The sequence below is a fragment of the Phlebotomus argentipes genome, unplaced genomic scaffold (genome assembly GCF_947086385.1).
Source record: "Phlebotomus argentipes unplaced genomic scaffold, Phlebotomus argentipes genome assembly contig_2, whole genome shotgun sequence".
NCBI classification, from domain to species: Eukaryota; Metazoa; Arthropoda; class Insecta; order Diptera; family Psychodidae; genus Phlebotomus; species Phlebotomus argentipes.
In genome coordinates, this window is record NW_026776162.1 from 8,393,959 (window position 1) to 8,418,178 (window position 24,220).

The 24,220-nt window shown below is 41.5% G+C and overlaps 2 protein-coding genes across 2 annotated transcripts in view; one reads left to right on the forward strand and one right to left on the reverse strand.

Annotated features, from left to right (window-relative positions):
* Positions 1-2,727, reverse strand: part of LOC132264995 (chromatin-remodeling ATPase INO80) — a 64,191-nt gene extending 61,464 nt beyond the window's left edge. The window contains exons 1-2 of the mRNA XM_059765366.1: positions 2,494-2,727; positions 11-2,432 (exon numbers count right to left, since the gene is read on the reverse strand). Of these exons, the coding sequence (XP_059621349.1) occupies positions 11-2,432; positions 2,494-2,707 (2,636 nt within the window). The 5' untranslated portion in view covers positions 2,708-2,727. The remainder of the gene's footprint in view (positions 1-10; positions 2,433-2,493) is intronic.
* A 1,812-nt stretch (positions 2,728-4,539) lies between these two features.
* Positions 4,540-24,220, forward strand: part of LOC132265074 (IDLSRF-like peptide) — a 60,625-nt gene continuing 40,944 nt past the window's right edge. The window contains exons 1-2 of the mRNA XM_059765532.1: positions 4,540-4,699; positions 4,877-5,014. Coding sequence (XP_059621515.1) covers positions 4,897-5,014 — 118 coding nt within the window. The 5' untranslated portion in view covers positions 4,540-4,699; positions 4,877-4,896. The remainder of the gene's footprint in view (positions 4,700-4,876; positions 5,015-24,220) is intronic.

Sequence of the window (24,220 nt, forward strand, 5' to 3'; positions counted from 1 at the left end):
AATTACTCACAGATAGATCAATCCTGCCACTCCGTGCTGTTCAGCCTCTTCCGGACTCATGCGGCAGAATCTGGCGAAGGAGAAAGCGCTGGACAGTCCCAGATTCACTCTTGTCTCATAATTCACCGCCTTGTCCGTGGCGTGTCGCGGAAACAGCGACAATTGCACGCTGTGCGCCTTGAAGACGTTGAAGCGATTCTCCAGCAAATGCCTCCGGCTGGGGAAGCTCCTCAGCAGGAGGCCGTCGTCGAAGACGAGGCGCGGCAGCTGATAATCCAGACACTTCATGGCGAAGGGACTCTTGGCGTCGCGGCGCTCAAACAGCTCCGGATGATTGCACACCTTGCGGAACTGCATGACGAGATTCATGAGGCTGGAGGTGAAGTTCTTGTCCATCGACGGACCATCGCCGCCGCCCACGGTGAAGTGCAGCAGATCCTCGATGCGGATCTTCTTCTTCAGCGCCATGTAGAGGAACTTCTGGCGCGTGGTGAGCGGACAGTAGACCATGATCTCGATCTTGTCGCTCAGCTCATTCTCCACATCCTTCTTGATGCGGCGCAGCATGAAGGGCTTGAGGATCATGTGGAGGCGCGAGATTTGCTTCTCATCGATGCCCGTCTTGTTCTCCGCATGGGATTCGATGTCCTTGGAGAACCACTCGTTGAACTCCTCGTGGGAGTCAAAGAGCGTCGGCATGATGAAGTGGAGGAGCGCCCAGAGCTCCGCCATGCTGTTCTGGATGGGTGTGCCGCTCAGCAGCAGCCGGTTGCGACAGTTGAAGCCCAGCAGCAGCTTCCAGCGCACGGACGAGGAGCTCTTGATGGCCTGCGCCTCGTCCAGCACCATGTACTGCCACTTGATGCGGTTGAAGTACTTGTAGTCCGACACCACGAGCTGATAACTCGTGATGACCACGTGGAAGCTGGCGTCCTTCGTGTGCAGATCCTTCTGCTCCCAGAACTGCCTCAGGATCTTGCGCTCGTGCGGCGATCCCCAGTACGGCACCACGTTGAAGCCCGGCACGAAGCGCTGCATCTCCTGCTGCCAGTTGTGGAGCGTCGACGCGGGGCTGATGATGAGGAAGGGACCCCAGACGCCGTACTGCTCGGCGATGTGGCAGAGGAAGGCGATGCTCTGCACGGTCTTGCCCAGGCCCATCTCGTCCGCCAGAATCCCACTGATTCCCTGGTTGTAGAGATTCGCCAGCCACGTCATGCCCTTGATCTGGTAGCCCTTGAGCACGCCCTTGAACATCTCCGGCTGCGCCACCTCCTCGATCACCTCCAATCCCGGCTGCGGCACGCGATTCGCGTGCACGTCGAACTCCTGCGTGCGCGCGCGCTCCGTGATGAAGGCGTCGCTGGCGTTCTTCTGCGCGCGCTGCTTCATCAGCTCGCTGTTGTAGTCATCGATGGCCGCCAGTCTGGGATTGGACTCCTCGTCCAGCTGATTGAGGATGCGCATCTGCTCCTCCTCCGACACGAAGCCCACCTTGCGCGACATGAAGTGCGCATACAACTCCGTCTGCGTGATGAGGAAGTTGAGCTTGCGCTGCTGGCGCTTCGCCTCAATCAACTCCACGTCCATCTTGCGCTGCTCCTCCGCCTCCTTCTCCATCCGCCGCCGCGTCTCGCGCTCCACGCGGTCGTAGCGCTTCCAGTAGCCCTGCATCTCCCTGGTCAGCCGCTTGGCGCGCCACACCGTCTCCTTCATGTTCTTCTGCGACTGCATCGCCTTCTGGCGGAACATCTTCATGCACAGCGTCGCCACGCGCTTGCAATTCGTCAGCATCTCCTTGTGGTTGTTCACCTTGGCGCGCTGCACCTTGCCCAGCTCCTTCTTCGCCATCTGCTGCCACACCTTGCGCCGCCGCAGCGCCTGCATCTCCGGCGTCTTCAGCAGCGCCGCCTTCTTGCGCGCCCTGCCCGACATCTTGGGCGCCGCCACGCTCACGGAGCTGTGCGACTTGGAGTCAAAGTCATCCTCCATCTCCACCTTCACGCCGCCGATCTGGTCGTCCCAATCCACCTCGCCCACTTCCAGCTCTCCCGCCACGCAGTCGATCTTCATCTTGCCCGACTTCTTGGCCATCTTGGGCATCTTCGGGCGCTTCTTGCGCTTCTTCTCCTTGGCGCGCTTCTTGCGCGAGCCCACAATCGAGCGCTGGTGCTCCGGGAACATGTCAGCGCTGGACAGAAGCCCGGCGCCGTAATATCCGTACTGCGCATTGTTGGAGCTCCTGTAGAACTTGGCGCGCATCTGGCGCTCTCTCAGGTGACTCTTCAGCATCTCCCGCACGTACTCATCCTCGCCCATCTGCTGCCACTCCGACTCCGACTCCGTGTCGCTCAGCAAGACGTCCTGCAGCCACTTCCGCTCCGGCCCGACGTTCGAGAAGTTGTACACGCGAATCTTGTCATTCGTGCGCTCTGCAAAGCACCACAACACGCTCAACAATCGCCCCAACAGCCAAATACCACAATCACCTACCTTCCTTGGACGTGACAACGCCGGGAATCCTGCCACTCTGTCCGGGAACTTCGCCCTCCACTTCGCTCTCGTCGCTGCTCGTGAGCGGACGCGACAGGAAGTCCTGCGCGTACGCCATGAAGGGGCCCATGTCCAGAGCCGCCTCCAGGCGCTGCAGGTGCAGCGGCTTGGCCAGGATCTGGCCGGAAGCACTCCCGAATGTCGCTTCTGACATTGTTTACACTCTCGCACTCACACTGTGACGCCGACCGGCTGTCAAAGATTCGCTTCTCTCGCACGAGTGCCGCTCTGCATTGCCGACACGCCAAGAGACGACGATGAAACACACGTGAAACATTGCCTCGGATTCAAAGGTGAAAAACGGTTGCAACATAGAAATTGCATGAATGAACAATTTAAGTGTGTTGCCGCCGTGAAACTGCCGGAATTTATTGTCTGGGCTTCTCTGCCGGTGAATCAGACACAATTCCCAACAGGGCAGAATATTCTGGAATGAAATCCCAAGAAATCGCAGTGAAATCGCGTCAAAATTAGTGAAAAGACACCCAGTGACTGTGCGAGATCTGTCGGAGTCAACTTCAGAGTCAATCTTCACGCACATGCCCGGTGTGGTCATCTTCGAGACACTCTCCGTCTCTTGCAAACGACGGCAGACTCACCGAGTGGCTGAAAAGATGGGATTTTCAGCGAGAAAACGCACTTCAAAGGCGTCCAAGAGGAAGACGTTCGCATTTTTGTCAGCAAACTCATGAAGCTGAGCCGCTTCCGGACAAATTCCTGCCAGGATCAGCTCATCCACCATCCCACACTGCCCTGAGGATGCTGATCGGAAGGCGTATATTGGGAATCTACAGCCAGTGAAGCTCAATGAAAAGTCTCGATGGATCCGTCTTTCAACTTACTGACCAAAAGTGTTTATCATTGAATTATTCAGCCTTTCTAAATCATCTTCAGGTCAAATCATCAGGTTATTTTTTTTTTGGGGATTGGGAATGATGATGCAGACGGCAACCGCGAGAACCAAGGATAGATACGCAGCTGATCGGTCTTTTATCACCTTGATAGAAGAAGCGGAAAAGAAGTTCGGACCCATCGGAGCCATATTTGAAAACGGTCCTCTTTACGTAAATGGTTTTAAAACACGCAGTAATGTAGATTAAATTCGGAGATTCGTAGGTTTTTTCATTAAATGTTACTCTGCTTTATCATCCATCGCAGAAACCGACTAGGCCACCATTATTGAGGCCCATTATTGGTGTCACTGAATTCGATGGATGAGCGGATTTATTCCCTCCCTTCCATTGTCAAAGTAATGTTTTACGGTGGCCAATTATATCAGTTTTGCCCACCAACCATAAGTGGTTCTAAACCCCACATTATATTAACAGGGACAGAACGCAAGACAACTCCAGTGAAGCGTATGTTTCATCTGGAATATTCAACAGTAACGACCATTTTACCATTGAAGACTTATTTTTTACACTCTGCTGTGTTCAAATTTGTGCAATCGGTGGGATTTGAACACACGACTGTCGCACTGTGAGTCAAGCGCGTTGACCACTGAGCAACAGCCGCCCTATGCGCTAATGTAAATGCTTTGACTTTGTAAAGGACATTCCAAGTAACTTTCCAAGTGTTTTCTACTTTTTGTTAAAATTGTTTCGTTAATTTGTGAATTTTCCTCATAATTTATCAGCGCACAACACAGAATACAAGAGATTTTTCTATTCCAATCATTAGGAAATGAAGAGACGAAGCTCAACACTTGCAAATGATGGGAAAAAGATTCTGAATGAAGGATTTTCAGTTGCAACGGCTTTTCGGCTCCCAAGACACAAAAAGCCGAGAGAGCTTTTGGTGTCTCCGCGGGGCTTTCGCGGGGAACGAGAGAGAGAGAGAGAGAGAGCTTTGGCGCGAGAGATTGGGGAGTGGTCTCTTTGGCGGCCGACGCGTGAGTGTGTGCGTGAGCGACGTCACTCGGGGCGGCGTCGCGAGTGTCTCGTGTGCTCCATATAAAACTTTCATGCATTTCTCTGGCTCTCCACAGTTCAGTTTGGAGCTCTCACGAGGCAACAGGACACCGTCAAACTGCCACAGCACAGTTTGATTTTGTGTCCTTCATTTCCTTGTTGCAACGGCCGCGAACACTCAAGGGAGGCACGAACACACCCTCGGGCAACGGTCACACGGTTTTTCCGCCTTTTTGGTAAAGTCTCACCCTTTTTCCACCTCCCCCTCCCCCTCATTTCTCAGAGCAAAGAAAGCCCCATTGTCTGGTGAAGTGTGCGCGCCAAAAGTGCGATTCCCTGGCATCCTCTTCCGCCCTTTGTCCGCCAAGGCGCTGGAGAGGACACCAGAGTCACCCTGTCATTGTGCTCCCCAGTTCATTTGGATTGAGTGAAGATGCCGAGAATTAGTTGGTTTACGTCGCTCGGGATCATCCTGCTGGTGTCGCCGACGTTTGGCATCGATCTGAGCAGACTCTACGGCCACCTGGAGCCCCCGATGCAGAAGCGCGGAGGTGAGTCCATTCAGGATTGGGTCTCAATGGGCGGCGCGGCGTGAATGGGGACGAACAAGGGGGAGATATTGCAGTCAGAAATGGTGTACAGCTCGGCAAAGTACTAAGAAATCTAGAAAAGTCAAGATATCAACGATGTTCACCTTTTGAAAGCCTCCTTTTCCTCAAATTCACGCAGAATCTGGATTTTAATCAATTGTAGCACTTTTTTATAGGTTATGTGACTGTTTTGGGACGAATTTAGTGTCGAAATTACAGTAAAAAACACAAAATTTTAGTGTTTTCAAACATAAATTGGCATTTTTGATCAGAAAACTTAAAAATTTCGTTGTAAAAGTCGTAAAACTATTTCAAAGTCCGAACATAACCTCAAAAATATTCGTTTAAACTTGAAAAATTGATTTTTGAAGCACTATTTCAGCAATTTGTACTCTTAATAGAGCTTTATCATTCTTAAAAAATGAAGATTTTCTATTTTTGCTCAAAAAATGGATTCTTAAATCAATTTCATAACCTCACAATTCAATTCAATTCAAGAATATCGAAATGAAAGCATTTTCTAACCAACTTTGTGACTAGTAAAATCAATTTTGAGGATCTGAAAAGTGTCGAGAAAATTTATCTCCTCCTTTGGGCGGAATTTCATTAGGGAAATCCATCCCAGCTTTCCCACGACTGACCCACAGAGTCGCATTAACCTTTCTTCGACACCCTCCGAAGGCAAAGGGAGCTCGAAAACCGAAGTTCTCGCATGACGACAGTTAATTTAATTTACTAAATTATCATTAAAGCCAGTCAAAGGGCCAGGAAAAATTCCACAAACTACGGATCGCTTTCTGCACCCTTCCGCGCGTAATTAGTGGCTTTAACGAGCAACACTTTCAGATATGGGCAGCGGAAATTGAAGTTTTTATGGCTTGACGAAGGGGGCCTCGAGACGCTGAGTTATCAGCAAAAGGGCCAAAAAATTTATGTTCCACGAACACCTCCAGGCAAATCTTTGTTGTGGGGATAAGTTGGAAATTTCACGGCACTAAAGCCTCAGAGTTTAGCTTAAAGGTAGAAGTTGGCGGCAAGAAAATGGTTCATATCAAGGGGAAAGTCAGTCGCAAGTTGAGATCATTAACTTTGTGATTATTCAATCTTTTTATCGATTATTTGTGATTTTAAGTCAAATTCTGATTATTTTTTGATTTTTTTCTGAATATTTAATCAAAATTTGATTTTTTTTTGAATATTTTTGTATTTTTTTTTAATATGTAATGAAAAATTGTTTATTTTTTACAAATTCGGATTATTTTTTGATTATTTTCTGAATTTTTCTTCAAAACTTGATTATTTCACACAAATTCGGATTATTTTTTAATTATTTGTGATTTTAATTCAAATTTCGATTTTTTTTTCAATTTTACTTGAGAAAAAAATTCTTTTTTTTTAATTATTCAATTCGGAATTTGATTCTTTTGACATTTTTTTGTAATTTTACTTTGGAAAATAATAATTTTTTTGATATTTTATTTAGAATTTGAATATTTTTAAATTTTACTTTGGAAAATAATTATTTTTTTTATTATTATTTGATTCAAAATTTGATTATTTTACAATTTTAATTTGGAACACAATAATTTTTTGATTATTTTATCCAAAATTTGTTTTTTTTTTCAACTTTACTTTGGAAAAAAATAATTTTTGGATAATTTTTTTTAAATTTGATTATTTTTCAATTTATTTCGAGAAAATATTCATTTTTTTATCACTCAATTCAGAATTTGTTTATTTTGATTTTTTTTGTTATTTTACTCGGGATAATAATTTTTTTTAAATTATTTATTCAAAATAAGATGTTTTTTCAATTTTAGTTGAAAAAATAATCTTTTTTTTAATTATTCAAACCATAATTTGATTATTTTTCAATTTTACTTGGGAAAATAATCATTTTTTGATTATTTAACTCAAATAATTTATTATTGCATTAGAGAACATTAAGTTTCCTCAAAAATCGCCTTGTGATTTGCCCCTTGGTTCATATGTAGGCGAAACTAAAACTTTTCTTCATTGTCAGAAGTTTTCTCATGGCCTGGAAATTGCGGGGATTTTTCTTTTTTCTTATGAAATTGCACAGGGAAATTTACATATTGTTTCAGGGGCGCATAAAAGTTTTTTTTTCTTCCACTCGCATCGGTTGGAAAAGCTCCAGAGAATCCTATCAAAAGGTAGTTTAGATTGGAGTTGCAGAGGAAATGGCTTGAAATTCATTTTGCAATGGTTATCAAAATACGTTTATGAGATGAATTGTATAAAAAAAAGACACAAAAACACAAAGGGTTTTATTGTTACATTTGTTACATTCGAAAATAACTCCCGAAAAAAAATGTTATAGGCCATAAAAACACAGAGAGAATGAAATTATCTATAGAATATAAGCTTTAATATTTCATCCAGAAAAAAACCTCTTTAATATTAACTAATAGCAATTCTGTGTGCAATTGAAATCACTCAAAATCGCCAAAACTCGACCAATTATTGATTTTAATAGCTAATTTATCTCTCAAAATCCACCAAAATTGGCAATTTAAATGATGTTTGATAGTACAGAAGCTTAATCCACTTTTCCAGTATGTGAAGCATTGCTCAAATCTTGCAATAAAACCTGTTCCGACGACTTGTTGCTCTCTTTTTAAATTCCCAGTGGCAAATTCGGAGGAAACTCCAGCGCAGTGGCGTAGAAAGAAGCGTATAAATGAAGAGGGCGGAGCAATTGAGTGGGCGTGGCTACTGGAAATATAAGAAATATCCTTTATTTGATATTTAAACATGGGAAATTTCTCTATTTTCTACTTCTCAAAGACGAATTCTGGGTGAATCAATGAGAAAAGCACACTTATTTTTACTACTAGCAAGTCATTTTCCTCACAACGCCACTGAATCGCAGCTCACGTTCACGGAAAGGATCCAGCGGAAATATTCCGTTGATAGAATATCAAAAATGTGCTGGTGAATTTAAAGCGATGCTGCAGGGAAAATCTGCAGAATGATTAAAATTCAGCAGGGAAGATAGAAAATTTCATGCTCCAATTCCAGCTTTAGCATAAAATAAAGGAAGTGTTCTTGCAAATGTGAGTCACAGTCCATATATCGTCATCAAATTTCCACATATAGAATTTCCACCAAACAACACATGGTTTTGTGGTGAATTTTCATTGTGAAAGCTCATCAAACTAACGAGTAAATTGCGGTGAGCAATTAATTGGGTAAATTTTCGACCCACATTCGACGCCTGATTAAAATTTCGTATGCAACCTTTCAGCCATGATTATTCACCCTCAGCGGATGCGCTCTTTTCCAGGGGGTGGTTTTGTGCGTGTTGATTGCCGAACGTGTGATTCACAAAGGCTTCTCCGTGCGATATTGATTACGGTTGTTACATAGAATTTGGATCGCTTGAATCAAAGTGATTCGATTGCAATTGCACAACAATTCCCAGGAATCTCACAAATAGCCTCGTTATTTCGTTGCGACTTGAATGTGGCTTTGGCATCAGAAGGGTTTGAAAATCAATAACATCAGAGGAATTATTTTTCCGTAATTTCTCACCCCCAAAAAGCGTTTGGGGGGAGGGGGGAAATTGCAAAATGCTGAGCATAAAGTGAGAAATGAAAGGTAATTTCGCTCAGCATGATTCAATTTTTCCTACAAATTGATCCATTTTGGCATGTTTTATACAGCGAATTTTGATAAACAATGACTTCAGTAGATGTTTTATATTAATTTGAAAGCTGTAAAAAAGCTCCAAACTGACGGGTGAATGGAAAACTATCAAAAGTCAAAATCGCAATTTTTCATCAAAGCGAGTTCAAAATTTTGCATTAAAACAGCTGCGAAATTTGCCAAATTTACTTCAAAATACTCAAAATGCCTTCAAATCGTTCGTTAAAGTGAAAATATTGCTCTGTATTTTTTATTTTGTAAATGTTTTATTGGTATTTATTGAAATTTTTCACTAAAATGTGGCAAAATTAATAGAAAATCTGAAAATATTACTTTTCAAAGTCGATTTTTAATGGTTTTTCAGTCGATTTTATACAAAAAATCAACTTTTCATACTTCAATTGAACTTTTTCTTAATGTTTTCAAGTGAAAAAAATTTAAAAGATATGAGAAATATTCATTTAAAGTCCAAAAAAACATTTTAGGATAATTCTGAAAATCTACAAATATTTTCTAAAAAGACGTTTTTATGCATTTGACTGCAATTTTTGAGACATTTTTCTTGGGGAAAAATTGTACAGCGTAAATAATGAAAATTCGACTTTTCATTCGCAAAACATGACAATTTTTTTTTTCCATTTGTGCTTTTTAGATAAATAAGATTTTTTTCTATTGTCTCATAAGATACAAATCTTAAAATTCTTGTACAGAAAGAACAAATAAAAGGCTTTTTAAAAATACACAAGACGAAAACTATGATAAATCGACTTTTCATAGTTTTCCATTCACCCGTCGAAACGCAATACGAGAAAAAAAATTCTGTTAAAATCCGTAAATTCATTAAACTTTTCACAACTTTATTCGCATGAAACTTTCTTGCATTTCTTTCGTCCAGAGATTATTACTCGCATTTGCCTTGGCATTTACAAAAAACTTTATCGTAAGCTTTTATTAATATTCTTTGTAGTTTTTCCAACGGTTTTTTTCCCCCCGCCTGTCATCCAAGTTTTCTGCGAAATTTATCAACTTTTCATCCCCCAAAAAAAAGGAAGAGAAGTTAATCAAATATGTCAAAATGTGCGAAGAACAGTGATAAGCTTTTATTATCTCATGAATATGCAGAACATTTTCATATGAAGATAAAGCTCTTCACACGCTGCAGGTCACAATTTTGGTGTAAAACACCTTTGTAGGCAAATTTCCTGGGCAATTCTCCTATTTAACTTATAGAAGGCGCATTTTCACGACAAACGTGACCATTTTATTGAGCGACGCACTTTCGTGTGAATAAATTCTGAAAATCGTAAAAAGGCACCTTAATAAATTGTGGTGCTGTGTTTTATGTCACATCCACTGAACACCTTCTTCTCCTTGTCTTCTAGGCCACCCACTATTTCAGCCCCCAAAACCCACCCTTAAACGCCTCCTGCTGGCGCAAGCGATGTACACATGCAGGAAAATATGCTGAAATTGTGGCAATTTCTCTGTCGTAATACACTCAAGCATAATTTCACACGGGAGGAATATTTCCCTATTTTCCCTCCCCCTTTTTGGCGTGGGGGCTTGGGAAAAGTGTCACACGACAGGAAATCCACGGCAGAAAAATCCGAGCACCTTAAAAATGTATAATTCAACTCGAGACTTGCCTTGTGGAGCACATAATTGTATTTACCAGTGACGCAATTGTATCCCATATCAAGGGGATTACGCGATATACGCACTATTATGCTTCTCCACATCGTAATGCGAGACGAAAAGAAAAAAAAAAAAAATTGAAACACGAACTGAATGTTAAAACGACAAATTTTAAATAATTAATTTGCATATGTGTTGAAATGGGAATTCAAATCCCTTTGGCATGTGGCAGAATTACAATGGAACATTGACAATGATCTATTTCTATTATTACTCATTTTCCGGAAAATTCGTGGGTGTTTTTGTGCGAAAGGGAACTGAAATATACAGAATTGAGCATTTGCACGCATTTACCATTGCTTTTCTGGACTTTTTATGCCAAAAAAAACAGTGAAAATTGTGTTAAAATCGAACATAACCTCAAAAATGATCTTTTATACTTGGAAAATTGCTATTTACAACATTTCCTGCACAATTTTGACACTGAATCAGCAATTTTGAGTTTCATTTTCCATTTCAGAGATGATTTTGTGACTTAGAATGCTTCCAAGCGAAGTCTTTGAACATATTTCAGTGTTATTTTGAGGTTACGATCATAAAAGACACCCAAAAAGCAGTTTTAAGTGGATTTTTTTCAGAAATATTGGATGGAAACGCAAGAGATTTGTTATAATTTAAGAATTCATATGCAAACAGTCTGAAAATTTCAAGGTATATTATTTTTTTCCTGAGAAAACTCCTTGGAAAACTCAGTAAAAATCTTCTTTGTGAAGAAAAGAATACATTCTTGGTGAATTTGGGCTAAAAATGATTGAGAAAATCGTAATTATCTGCATTTTATTGTACAATTCACTGTTTTATCTGCAAAAATTACAGTATAAATTGCCTAAACAAATCTGTGTATCGCAAGAATATCTTGGATAAATCTCAAAAGAGGACTGAATGAGAAGACAAAACGTTGGGCTATGCTTGAATGTCTTCCGCTTTCCACGCAACACACCTTTACAAGTTGTCTCCTGTGGCTTTCAGGACGAGCACAGATATGGAGAGAACGTGAAATTGCCGTGTGGGTGGTTTTGAGAAGGTGACAAAATCTCTGAATATCAGCGTGAGATTCAAACATTCCGATTTGCTATCAGTACCAATTTTCCACAGCACAACGCGATATTAAGACAATGCGTTTGTGTTCCTCTACAAAGGCTGCCAAGCACTCAGCTTGATGGCAAAAGGATGGAATTTCTTCCTGATGGGCGGAATTTGCATGCTTCCCACCTCAAACTGAGTCATGCAAATTTCAAATTAATCCATTTACCAAGCCCTCTGCCCACTCCTTGTCCGTGGGCCGAGAGAGAGAGAGAGAGAGAGAGAGAGAGAGAGAGAGAGAGAGAGAGAGAGAGAGAGAGAGAGAGAGTCACTGACTCCGCATGGCATTTGTCGGTTAAATCCTGATTAAATTACAGTGCATAATTTAGCATCTAATGCAAAATGAAACTCCCTCTGCAATTGCGCGAAAAAAGCAGCCACAAAGGCATTAATTCTCGCTAAATGTTGTTAGAGCAGCATTCATACATACAGTAGCGAAAGTTAGGTTAGGACACCTATGAAATTTGGACCATTTTTACATTTTTGATGCAAAAATTCCATATTTTCATTGATTCATCAAAATTGTCCAGAAATGTCACTCAACGATGTCCAATACGAACTTTACACAAAACCAAGGTAACAAAGGTGTTTTCTAAGACACTTGATTGATCCTTAATTTAGTGAATTTTAGTTATTCGGAATATATTGTGTGCAATAATCGCCACAGTTCTAGATTTTGTGACATTACTTGAACACCATTTACCACATTATGGAACCCTTGAATGCTGAATAACATGCAAAACGTGATTAGAACCATTTTCCTGCCATGCATCGATAAGAAATTACAGATTTTCTGGACATTATAATAAGAAATTGACTAAAAATCACACTTTCTTAAGAGTAAAATGCTGTAATTTTCACATCTACATGATTGTTCCTAGGCGATTAACTTAACCTCTTATTCTAAACTTCATAGAAAACCTGTGAACAAGATTTGGTCTGCGCTTGAGCGGGAGAAATGAAGAAATGATAGAAAAGCGTTAAACGTTAGCTAAAAACATACAAAAAGCAATTTAACAAGTGCAAATCAAGGCGTTCTATAATGTAAATGTCTTCTAAACATTCCAAACTCATGATTTAATGTGATTATCGCAGTAATTTTCATGTTTTTTACAAGGATTTAGAGCAGGCTAAGCAGTGTCCTAACTTAATTTTCGCTGTCCTTTTGCGCACATTTCTCTGTATTTTGCAATATCTCGGGTTCGAATTGAGATATCGCCATGATCTCAACGCCATTTGAAAGATCATTAAATTCTGATTATCTTTTGTCTTAAGGTAAATGTCTCTAAAATTGAAAGAAATATCGAATTTTGAGCACCAAAAGGAAAAATGGCCTAAATTTCATAAGTGTCCTAACCTAATTTTCGCTACTGTATATTGGGGGGGGTGAAAACAGCCAATTTTGCGCTTATGGCTTTGAGAAAGTCGATTATGGAGTGAAATTTGTACAACGTCGGTTTTGGCTGCAATTCTCTTTGGGCAATAAAAGTAAATTGCATTTAGTGTGGCGATGGAGAAAGTTTGCAAAATTTGCAGACAATATGCAAACGAGCAAATGAAAATGTTCCGTGAAAAAATTATTACTCAACGCTTCAGTGCGTTTTTGCTTTACCCCCAGCCAAAGAAGGTATAAAATGCTTGTGAATTGGAAATTCATTGTGAAAAACTTTCTGGAAAATAAACTCACACAAAATTATATTTCACACAAAATATTCTCTCATGAGAAAATGCAGATTCTGCAGCCACAGAGTGTTCGAGTAGAAGCATGAAAATTCTACAGAATTACCACCACAAATTCTCCCTTTTTGTTGTGCGAGTGGCAGAATGCAGTGGAGACGCCTGGTGCTTCCCTGTTAGCATCCAAAAAGAGCTGCTCTGGATGTTTTCGATACACATTTTCGCCTGTCGCCACAAATAATCTCCCTGCAAATGTCTCATATCGATTGCGAAGGAACTTCTCGCTCTGTCACAGCATTAGCATATCTTTTTGATAAAAAATCATGCCGACAGTTTTGTCGATGCTGCGAGCGTGTGAGGCGAAATTGTCGGAAGCGTGCTCATAAAAAGCTCTCGCGATCGTGAAAGTTTTATTGAATTGCTGAGTGTGCTGGAAATTGAAGTTGAATTGCCAGAGAAAATCACAATTTAATCAGTTCCACATGAGAACATTAGTGGCAATAATTGGTGTGACATGTTGCTGAGGAATTGAGATTGTGGCACTGATGTGGAGCTTATCAGTGGATACATATTAATTGGGGGTGTTTTCGGAGTGCACTTTTCACACCCAGCAGTTTGTGGTTTTCCCGCCAAAATTGATCACCATCAGAACCCAATCATTATCAACTTGTTGAGTTTCTCCAATTCAAGGGGAGATAATCTGGCTGAAATCTGTACAACACATCATGAGACTTTAAGACACACAAGCATGTTAGTCTCTGTTTCAAGCTATAACCTAATAATATCGATTTTGGCTCTTTAAGCCAAGCTTTAATCAATCTTTTACGGAATCTTTCTTGAACAAAACTAGAATGTTTTATTCAAAATGTCTCATTTCACGTTTAAAATCAGTTAGAAAGCTTTCTAAATAGACTTTTCCAGGCTCTAAATGATATATTTTTTAGGTTATGTTACACTTTAGCTGAATTTGCAGTCGTTTTTAACATTAAAAGTCCAGAATAGTGACCTTTATTGCGTGATTTTTATAACTTACACATAAAATTTGACCTAAATAAGTAAGAAATTCGAGCAATTATCATAATTTCTTATAAAAGAAGCCTTCTGGGAAGTCTTGAACACTTTCTAGGGCTCCTGCTTGGCTTGTACACTCTTTCTGGCCGTATTATCTCCCCCTTGACGCTGACTCTGCAGTTCATTTGTTGACAAATGTGTGTAGAAATACGGAGTGTTTCCACATGCGTGTTCCTGTCGAATTATTTTCCTATCAAGAGTGACCTTTGGTTCTATCAATAGTGTCGCCTCTTCATGTCTATATAAAATATTGCTCAAGGGTGAAAATTGGCTGGAAATTTATCAATAAGACCGCGTACGAGTGTGCGTTGAGAGTGGCAGAGAAAAAGGAGACCCTTATCAACTCACAAAACATCCCCCTTCTTCAATGAGGAAGTCTGTCGGTCCTGAGCAAACTTTCTCGGCGATGCGGAGAGGAAAAGAAGAAGTCCACCTTCCCCCATGTGCTGTGGCTTCACATTGACACCGAAGTTTGATGAATTGGGCGGGGGATTTTGCCTCCCTTGGCGACCCCACAAGAGTGTCGAATAATGACAGGTAGAGATGGGACCATAAAAGTTCTCCCTGGATGTCACCCATAAATTTGCAGTCATTCCCGCCAATGATTGTTATTTGAGTGTGTGCGTGGGCTTTCGCCACCCCTAAAATGGGTGGGAGAGAAAGCTGCGAAAAGGCGCCAAATTTTTTACCATCAACACAGCCGTAAATCCACTTGGCGAAAAAGTTACAAAAGCACGTCAAGTACCATGATTACCCATCGTCAAAGCCATATTTGTGTGTTTGAATGTGCCTCTCCGCAACACAAAGCGCCCACTCTCACACTCACGCTCATGATTTCATCGATTTTCCAGCGAGTCCTCCTTTTGTGTGACTCACCCAAAGCCACACACCGACGAAACGGGAGCGACCTTAGTCAGTTTAACATTTACACTCAGGTTCATCCATCGGAAGTGTCCGGATTTCCACGAAGAAAATAAAAACACATCATCTTCCAGCAATTTCCTTTGCTTGCGGAATTGGAATTTATTCCCATCGCCCAGGATGCAATTTCGCAATGCGCAAAGTGTTTCCCAATCTTCCGGCAACAATTGGAATTCAATCATTCCCATGTTTTTGAGGGAATAGATTTGAGGGAGCGGAAGAAAGAATAACAAGAGGAAGTCAAGGTTTTCTCGAGTCACTTTTTTCCGTATATCAAGTTTATTGATTTTCAAACCATGAGGGAATAAATGCCCGAAAGATCACGTCTTGTTGGAAAACATTTGCTAATGAGAAAAGTGTGGAAACAAACAAGGGATGAAAAATAGTCAAACACATTAATTTGTGTGCGAAATTCATAATGATATTTAAGTCTGAATTTCGGCACAGAAACAAAAAAAAACCTTCAAAAATCCCATTGTGATTCTGAAACGACTGAATTTCTCCACTTTGGCAATTTTGTACACTTCGGAGCTTTTCAATGAGCTTTACATCAAATATCGCCACGAGCAATAGATAAAGTGAATAATCCTTTAACATGCAGGGAAAATGCTTCAAAAATATCTACCTGGATGAGCTTCAGACAGCAGAGATTTGCTTGCACAAAGCACAATGAAATGGAGAAGCTTTTAAGCTCTCACAATCACATCAAACAATCGCACTTTGAGTGCATTTGGAAACCAATACAAAATACAAAAGCCTCTCAAGAGTGAAAACCATCGTAATAATGCAGTGGCTTTTCTCGGATTTCGGCTCTTCATCTTCACCTCTCTGGTGGGGGGCCACAAAAAAGGATATGAATATGAAAATGCGACAATGACTCAACCGCCTGTGGGAGTTATGGCAGGATTTATGATTCACTCTCAGACATGCTCGCCAGATCGCAGTCATTTGCGCTGGAAGATTCTCTCTGTGCATGGATTCAGCGCAGCAACAGATGTCTCTTGACGGGGTGGAAGCAGCCCTTTGGAATGGCCCTAATTTGGGATTTGAGGGACTAAACAATGCCTCTTCTGGCGCACTGAATGAGTTAATCAGGAACTCGCGCGAAATCTGGCAAATTACCGCCAGAAGAATCGCGTCTAGACAGGCTTGAAGTGTGGGTGGAAAAGCTGCAAATAATTGCTGTAATTGTGGCTCATCTTGACTGACTTCCGATGTTCCACTATTCCCAGGTGATGGCGGAAAAGGGGAAAGTTAATTATTGCCTCTATTCTTTCCACCAAAGCTCACCATTCCGCAATTGGACTTACTTTTCCACCCTCACAAATGACTTTAGCTTTAATCTCCTTGAGGAAATTACTTCAATGTTGCCCGAAAGACACTTTTGAGTGTGAGCGACAGAAGTTAAATCACATTTCTCACCCACCAAGGGGCAGATAATGCAGTCAGAAGTGGTGTACAGCTCAGCAGAAGTACCTTAAGGAGTGGAAGTGCTGAAAAAAGTGCTTCTTTTACTGACTAATCATCCAGATTCTCTGAATTTCCTTCGATTTTCACGCAGAAACAAACGTAATGATCTTTTTTCTAGGTTATGTAATCAAATCAAGAACAGATTTAGTGAATAATTCGCATTCTAGCATGTAAATTTTGCTATTCCTTGACAAAATTAAGCATTTGCAACCAATTTACAGTGCTTTTTTGATACTTTGATGCCAAGAAACACTGTAAATTGTGCTAATATTTAACATAACCTCAAAAATAGTCATTTGGACTTGAAAAATGCCCATTTAGACAACTTTCTGAACAATTTTGACTGTGAATCAGCAATTTTAAGATCATTGGAGATGTTTTTGTGATCTAGAAAGCCTCAAAATGGAGTCTTTGAAGATCGCTTGGTGATATTTTGAGGTTATGTTCAGAAAAGATGTCCAAGAACAGCGATTTTACCTCAAGAGATTCTTTATAATCTGGGAATAAATGTGGAAACAAACTACAAAATTCATGTTTTGTAAGTTTCAGGTAAATTTGAAAGTGTTTAGAAGTGTTGTAGAGATTTAAGGCATATTATCTCCCCCTTGTCACACACTGTATTTTTGCTAAATACATTGAAAATCAATATTCCAATGTCACAATATTTTTTCAATTGATGAAAAGGAGAAAATCAGAGGGCGAATGTCAGGCTTTGTTGTCGCGGCGGAATTCAATAAAAGCATGCGGATGGCATATAAAACGGTGTCTTTTTACCATCGCGTTCATGACCCACTTTTCACCATATTTCCCGCAAGCCGTGATAAACCGGGAAAGCTCAATTTCAGGGCGCGCGCTGGAAAGAGGCCAAGATCATCATTGCACACACACAGAGACACACAAAAGTAGGCGAACATCAAACGCAAGATGCCTTGCAAGATGCCTTACAAGATGCTGAAGAAGAAAATAACATGAATTTTACATAAATAATGCTACACAAATTTCCACAAAGTTGCACACAATAAATTCTCTTTATCCTTTTATGGGGAAATTTCACTGGCTTAAAGCTAGAATTCACGTATCATTTTCATGAGCTTTTAATTCTGAGCTTGCATGCAATAAATTAGCACCGGAATTTTGGATGAAGATTACAAGATTGCTTTATGCTTTTGATAAGAACCACTTAAAAGCATGCACCATTAATTTACCGTCGGAAGCCCATGAAATCCGTGAAGCTTGAGGAAAAAGTGATTTGCTCTGAGATTAATCTCGAAGCTGGAAGTGAAGTGTTTTTCCAGGGCATTTTGCAGACCCACTCAATGGGCATTAAATATTAAATTCGGCTCGAAGGAGTGGAAGATAAAAATGAATTTTTATGAACAATCCTTGGGCAATATTCAATGGACCTTTTGCAGCTGTAGAAGCTTATTTGAATAAGCATTTGTGGGGTTAATTGAATCAGCGCTTTGGCAATTTATTTTCCAAAACCCTTAGAATAATAGAGTGAGATTTTTTTGTGAATTCCACACGAAACGTCTCATAAAACTTTTGAGCACTTTTCTCCTCCTGGGCATCTTATGCATTTCATCACCATGAATAACTGTGAGAATTAGGATTCCAGTAGCGCATCTGGGCGACAAAATGTATTTCTCAGAAGACATTCAATGGCCAGCAAATGGAATAAACAAGAGAGAAGCTCTGCGTCGTAAGTTTCAGTGCAAGTCTGGCGTTGTTTCGTCAAATGAACGTCATTCAGGTGACGCTGAAGATGGCTGGATGACACCTATTACTTTTAATACAGTCTCCATTCAGTGTCACGAAAGCTCGTTTCGCAAAGCACCCCACAGCGGATGGGTTTCCAGAGCAAATCTTAAGTAAATTCTGTGACTCTTTTGGGGGTGAGGATTTTATGAGAAATTTTCCCAGCGCGCAAAAGGCGGAAGGAAGAAAATGTAATTTTCAATATTGCCCCCCTTTTTGGTAAATGTTCCACCTTCTCCGCAATCCCAAACATTACGCAAGGATTTCAGGTGAAAGATTAGGTGCGAATATGGCTGTTGATGAAGAAATTTTGCGGTTTATTGGTTTTCGCACAACTTTCTCATGTACAAAACCTTTGATTTTGGGCTTTTTTTCCTCGGTGAAAATTGTATCCAAACTTTGACCTTTTGCCACCGCTATTGAAAAGCTCTCTCTCTCTCTCTCGTGTCACTTTTGCTCTTTGACTTCTTTCACCCAAAAAAAACCATTCAAGCATGTAAAAGCTAACATAAAACATCCGCTTTTCATGTGGCAAGCACAAAGTCAATTAATTGAAGATGGCCTCTAATCCTGCCAAGCACAGTGTCAGATTAATTTTCACCCATTTCCCATCCCCCCCTCAACCCCCGCATGAAGAATGTAAAGAGGGAAAAGTTTCACCCTTCAAGCACTAAACCTTTTAATAAGAAAACTCCAATTTCATGTGCATCCCAATTGAGCTTTTAAAGCTCACAACTTTGTGCCAGAGAACCTGAAATGGCAATTTTACTCGGTATGAGAAGCAATAGATTGATTTTCCCCCAAAGCGAGGGATGAAATTTATACCCAACGAAGAGAATGGAATTCAATTTGTGTGTTGTATGTATTAAATTTATTATATTACGTGCTCGAAACATATTATAATTGAGAAAATATTGTGGTAGATAAATTCATAACAAATCGAATGAGAGTTTATTTGCTGTGCCAGGTAGAAAAAAAAACAACAGGTAATAGACTAGAGAGAACTGTGGGTGGCATGTTTAATCATGCGATGGCCGGTAAATTGGACCGAATAGATCATTAATGGATTATGCAATACATTATTATGATGCACAGAAATGGAAAGCGAAACATTTGAGTTATGTCAGGCACAAAACACTATAATGCAAATGCACGTAAATCAGAAGCCACGCCCACTCACTAGCCCCGCCCATTGGAGTGTTATTTTCATTGATAAACCAAGAAAAGAACGCTTCAGTGGCACTATTTGAAGATATTTAATAGAGAAATTTGAAAGTTTTCACTGATTTCTCACTCCAGAAAGTGATCTAGAATTTCAATTGCATGCAAATACACAATAAATTTTCAATTTTTTCTCACGCTCAGTGAAACAAATAAAAGCATTGCCTGCTAATTTGCAAATTAACTGGCAGAGAATTTAATACAAATTCACCGTCAAAAGACTAAAGTGAGCATTTGAAGTCGTATCTCGGGGATTATCTCCTAATTCAAGCGACTCTTAATGGGTTTCATTGCAATTTCACATCGTCTTTGGGTGGAATGACGCCCAATTAGATGTCGTCAGCAAATGTGCCATTAACATTCATTGAATTCGCCTTGTAAATTCAAGGTGTTTCAGCGGCACGAGAGGTCTGTCATCTTGTATCTCACCTTCCGAAATTACATGATATAATTAAGTGTATTAATTAATTTCCTTCTGCGCCTAAGATCGACGACATCAATCCATCATCCGCGTCACACTGGCTCGTTAGTGTGTTAGCATTTGGTCTCTGAGCGAGAGAGAAAAAGACACTCTTGTTTTGGCCTCACGGCACAAATCCACCCCCCCTCAACCCACCCTCTGCACACCCTCTCACCCTTAATGGCTTGATGGAGTGAATGGCTTTGGGTTGAGCACCATGAGAAAATTCTCAGTGGGTTTTGTGGTGCTGGGGTGAAAAAAATTATAAATTCCATTATAAATGACACGGCGATTTTTCCCAACCATCCAGCCATTCAATTTATTAATCCACTTCACTTGTTGTGCAATATTGCCCCCATTCCGTGAGCCACATCTGGCTCAACCCCCCCAAAACCGCCTGTTGATTGCGGAGCGACAGTGTGAGAGCTTTTCTTCTGCACTTTGGCTTTTTGAAAGTTTCACTGTGAAAAACCCGCCAGCGTGAGGCAACTGAAGTGATGTGGCATTTCTCACTGGCCATTTAATTAACTTGGGCATGTTTTCAGAGGAAATGATCTGTGTTGGAGTGAAATTTCCGAATGGACAGGGTGTTTTTGTGCACCACAAACGCCCAACAAGGGGGAGATATTGTGGTCAGAAGTGGTGTAAAGTTCAACAGAAGTGTTTAGAAGTGGAAATGCGTGACACTTTTCCAATATTGTGCTTTTAAAAGTGACTTTCAACAGAAATTAATACTGTACAGGAAGAAAAAGAATTGTTCTTTGCATATTTCTAGGTTATGTTATGAATTTAAGGCAAACTTTGGCACTAAATAACCTTCAAAATCATTCATTAATGCGCCTAAGCTTGTATATCTTGCTATTTACTGGCAATATAACTTGATATCTGATGAAGATTACAATTTTTCAATGTTAAACTGTGTTATTTATGCTAAAATTGATCATAACCTCTAAAATATTGTTTCAATATGCAACTTTGTCTATTTTAAGAGCTATTCTAGCTAATTTTCCTCGCTGTTGCCTGTGAAACGTTCCGAATAAGTTTCTTTCAAGGATTTTTTTCAATAACTCTAGATAATTTTGAGGTTATGTGCCAAAGAGCATCCAAAAGAGCGATTTAAAATTGAAACATGTTAAAATATTCACTGAAATCATCAAATATTTCTAAAATACTATTTCTCTGTAAGTTTTCCAGGGCATAAAAGTAAAACTGTCGTCTTTTTTGTGACAAATACTCCTAAATTTGAGGTTATGTTACTTTAGACGGTTGAAAAAATCTATAAAGTTCCGAAAAAGGAGGAGAAAATGAGGGAAACTCATGTTTTAAGCACTGCAGAAGCTCTGAAAGTGTCTGTGATTGTGATTGTACATTGTTTAGCCGTATTATCTCCCCCTTGGCGTCCAGGTTAAGGTCACTTTGTTTGGGAGGAAGAAAATACAGTTTGGAAATCCATCAGATTGCGCGTGGGCGTATTTTGACTAATATATATGTGGAGAAGGTTGAGAGAAGTAGTGTAGAGGGCGCCCTAGTAGGATAAGATTTAAGGAGATCGTCGCGAGGAGGAGGAGAAATTTAGTAATACCGCGACACCAAAACTGAACAGACGCAATTATAATTGGTAAGCCACACTGATATACTTTCCCCTGATCTATTCCCATTCTTACATGGGGGCTCGTCCGGGATGACAGGGAGTATTCTGAGTGGAATAGTTGCGTTTCGGGAAGTTAAAGACGTGCGAAAAGTATTGCGAAGTTGTGAGCGACGCGAGTGAACCGCGAGGGATCTCGCAAAGACATTTGAAGACGTGTAGACGGGAGAATTCGCGTGATATCCGTGCGTGAGTGGCGGGAGAACGACGGCGGCGCGATTTTCCACAGCGTGAAGACGGTATCGAAGTGATTCGGTGCATTGGAGGCGTGAAGACGTGCACGTGTTCAAGCGCGAACAGTGCGAGGAAAAGACGGCCATTGAAGTCGGCGACGACTTCCGGCAGCCATCTTTAAGACGGTGATTTGTCGGTTGAATTTCGGAAGACGTCCGAAACTTAACCGCGATCACAACCAACGACGTGGCGGCGCGAAAAGTGATCGCGAGCGAAGACGCAAATCGACGAGTTCGTGTGTTGTACTAAGACGTTGTGTACTAAAATCGAACAGAGTGAAAATGGCGTCCAATGTGTCGCAAAAAGTGTCAACAATCGACGAATTGGTGGATTTAATGACGAGGAATGGGCTAATAAAGGAGTGCCAGCGCAGGAGCTTGAAAGAGGACGGCACTAAAGCCGAATTAGCCCAGCGAATCATCAATTTCGATGAAAATAAGGCGGAAAATCCAAGGGGAAGAGATGGCAACCGCCGTGGCAGTGGCGAAAACAACGATGATTCGGATTCTAGTGACGACGATGATGACTTCGAGGGATTTGACACAGTTGTCGTGGATGCGAATTCCACACCCAAGCAGCCGACGTGTTCGTCGAGCGGCAAATCGTTCAGTCTGAAGGATATTGAGGAGTCTATTGAGCATTTTGCCGGCGCCGATGGACAAGATATTGTGACGTGGTTCGTGGAATTCGAGGACACCGCCAAGTCCGCGAGGTTGAGCGACCTCCAGATGTTAGTGCTGTGCAAGAAGGTGCTTGAGGGCACTGCGAAGAAGTTCTTGTTCGCTCAGACGGGGCTGTGCAAGTACAAACGGCTGAAGCGCGCACTGATCAAGGAGTTTGCTGAGAAGTGCAGCGGTGCTGATGTTCATCGCAAGCTGCGCGAGCGCAAGAAGGATTCGAAGGAGACGGTGCTTGATTATGTGTATGAGATGCAACGCATAGCGAAGTCTGGCAATGTGGATGCTGCGACAATCATCGAGTATGTTTGTGACGGAATCCCAGGTGACCCAGTGAGTAAAGCGACGTTGTATGAGTCCACGACGATTGACGAGTTGAAGAAGAAACTGAATTCTTACTGGAAGTTGCATTCAAAGGCGAAGAGTGCTTCAGGAGCTCCTAAGAAGGCAGATTCGACGGAGGAAAAGAAGGGAAACGCTAAGAAAGGTGGCAACAAGGCGGCTACGGATAAGTGTTTCAATTGTGGAGTCAGTGGTCATAAGTCTATGGACTGTCCTGATAAAGAGAAAGGCGTGAAGTGTTTTAAGTGCAACGAGTTCGATCATATCGCTAAGGACTGTAAGAAAAAGGACGATAAGAAGAAGAAGAGTGCCAAAGTGAATATGATTAAGCAAAGTGATGAGAAGTTGGACACATTGAAAGTGAAGTTCGCTGATTATGAGAGTGTTGGTGTGATTGATAGTTACAGTGATGTGTCGTTGATGAAAGAGGCGCTATGGAGGAAGATTGAGGCGTGTTGCAGCGACAAGATGCCGTCGAGGATGAAGTTGCAAGGCTTCGGAGGTGCTTTTGGAAGAGCCAAAGGTGAAGTGATGGTTAACGCCACCATCGACGACGAGATGTACAGGTTTCTGTGCCACATTGTGCAGAATGATGCCATGGAGCCTGAGTTGTTGATCGGGAGGAATTTCCTCGATAATGTCGACTACACCATAAAGCCAGGTAATGTGATTATCAAGCCTAAAGTCCCTAATGATGCTCGTGATGCTGTTAAGCCTGAAGACGATGCGCGTGACGATGCTGTGAGTGACGTGCCAGGCGAGAATGACGCAGGGATTGGCGTGGGCGGAGATAGTGCCGATACCTTGGCTGAGGTGGCGCGTATCATGCAGATTTCTGTTGAAGACGATTCAATTAATTGCCCCAAAGAGTTCGCGGGTGAGATTGAACAGATGATTGCGAATTACAAGCCGCAAAAGCCGAAGAATGTGACGATTGAAACGACAATCAATTTGACGGACGAGACGCCTGTGTATCAGCGCCCGAGACGATTGGCTCCTCTGGAGAAGAGGATTGTTGATAAGCAGATAGCCGAGTGGATGGAAGAGGGTATTATTCGCGAATCTACGAGTGATTTCGCGAGCCCTGTTGTGATTGTCAAGAAGAAAGACGGTTCACCGCGCGTATGCATTGATTATCGCGAATTGAACAAGAAGATTGTGCCCGATCGATATCCGATGCCAAGAATTGAGGATCAGTTGGATTGCTTGCCCAAAGCGCGTGTTTATTCCACCCTTGATTT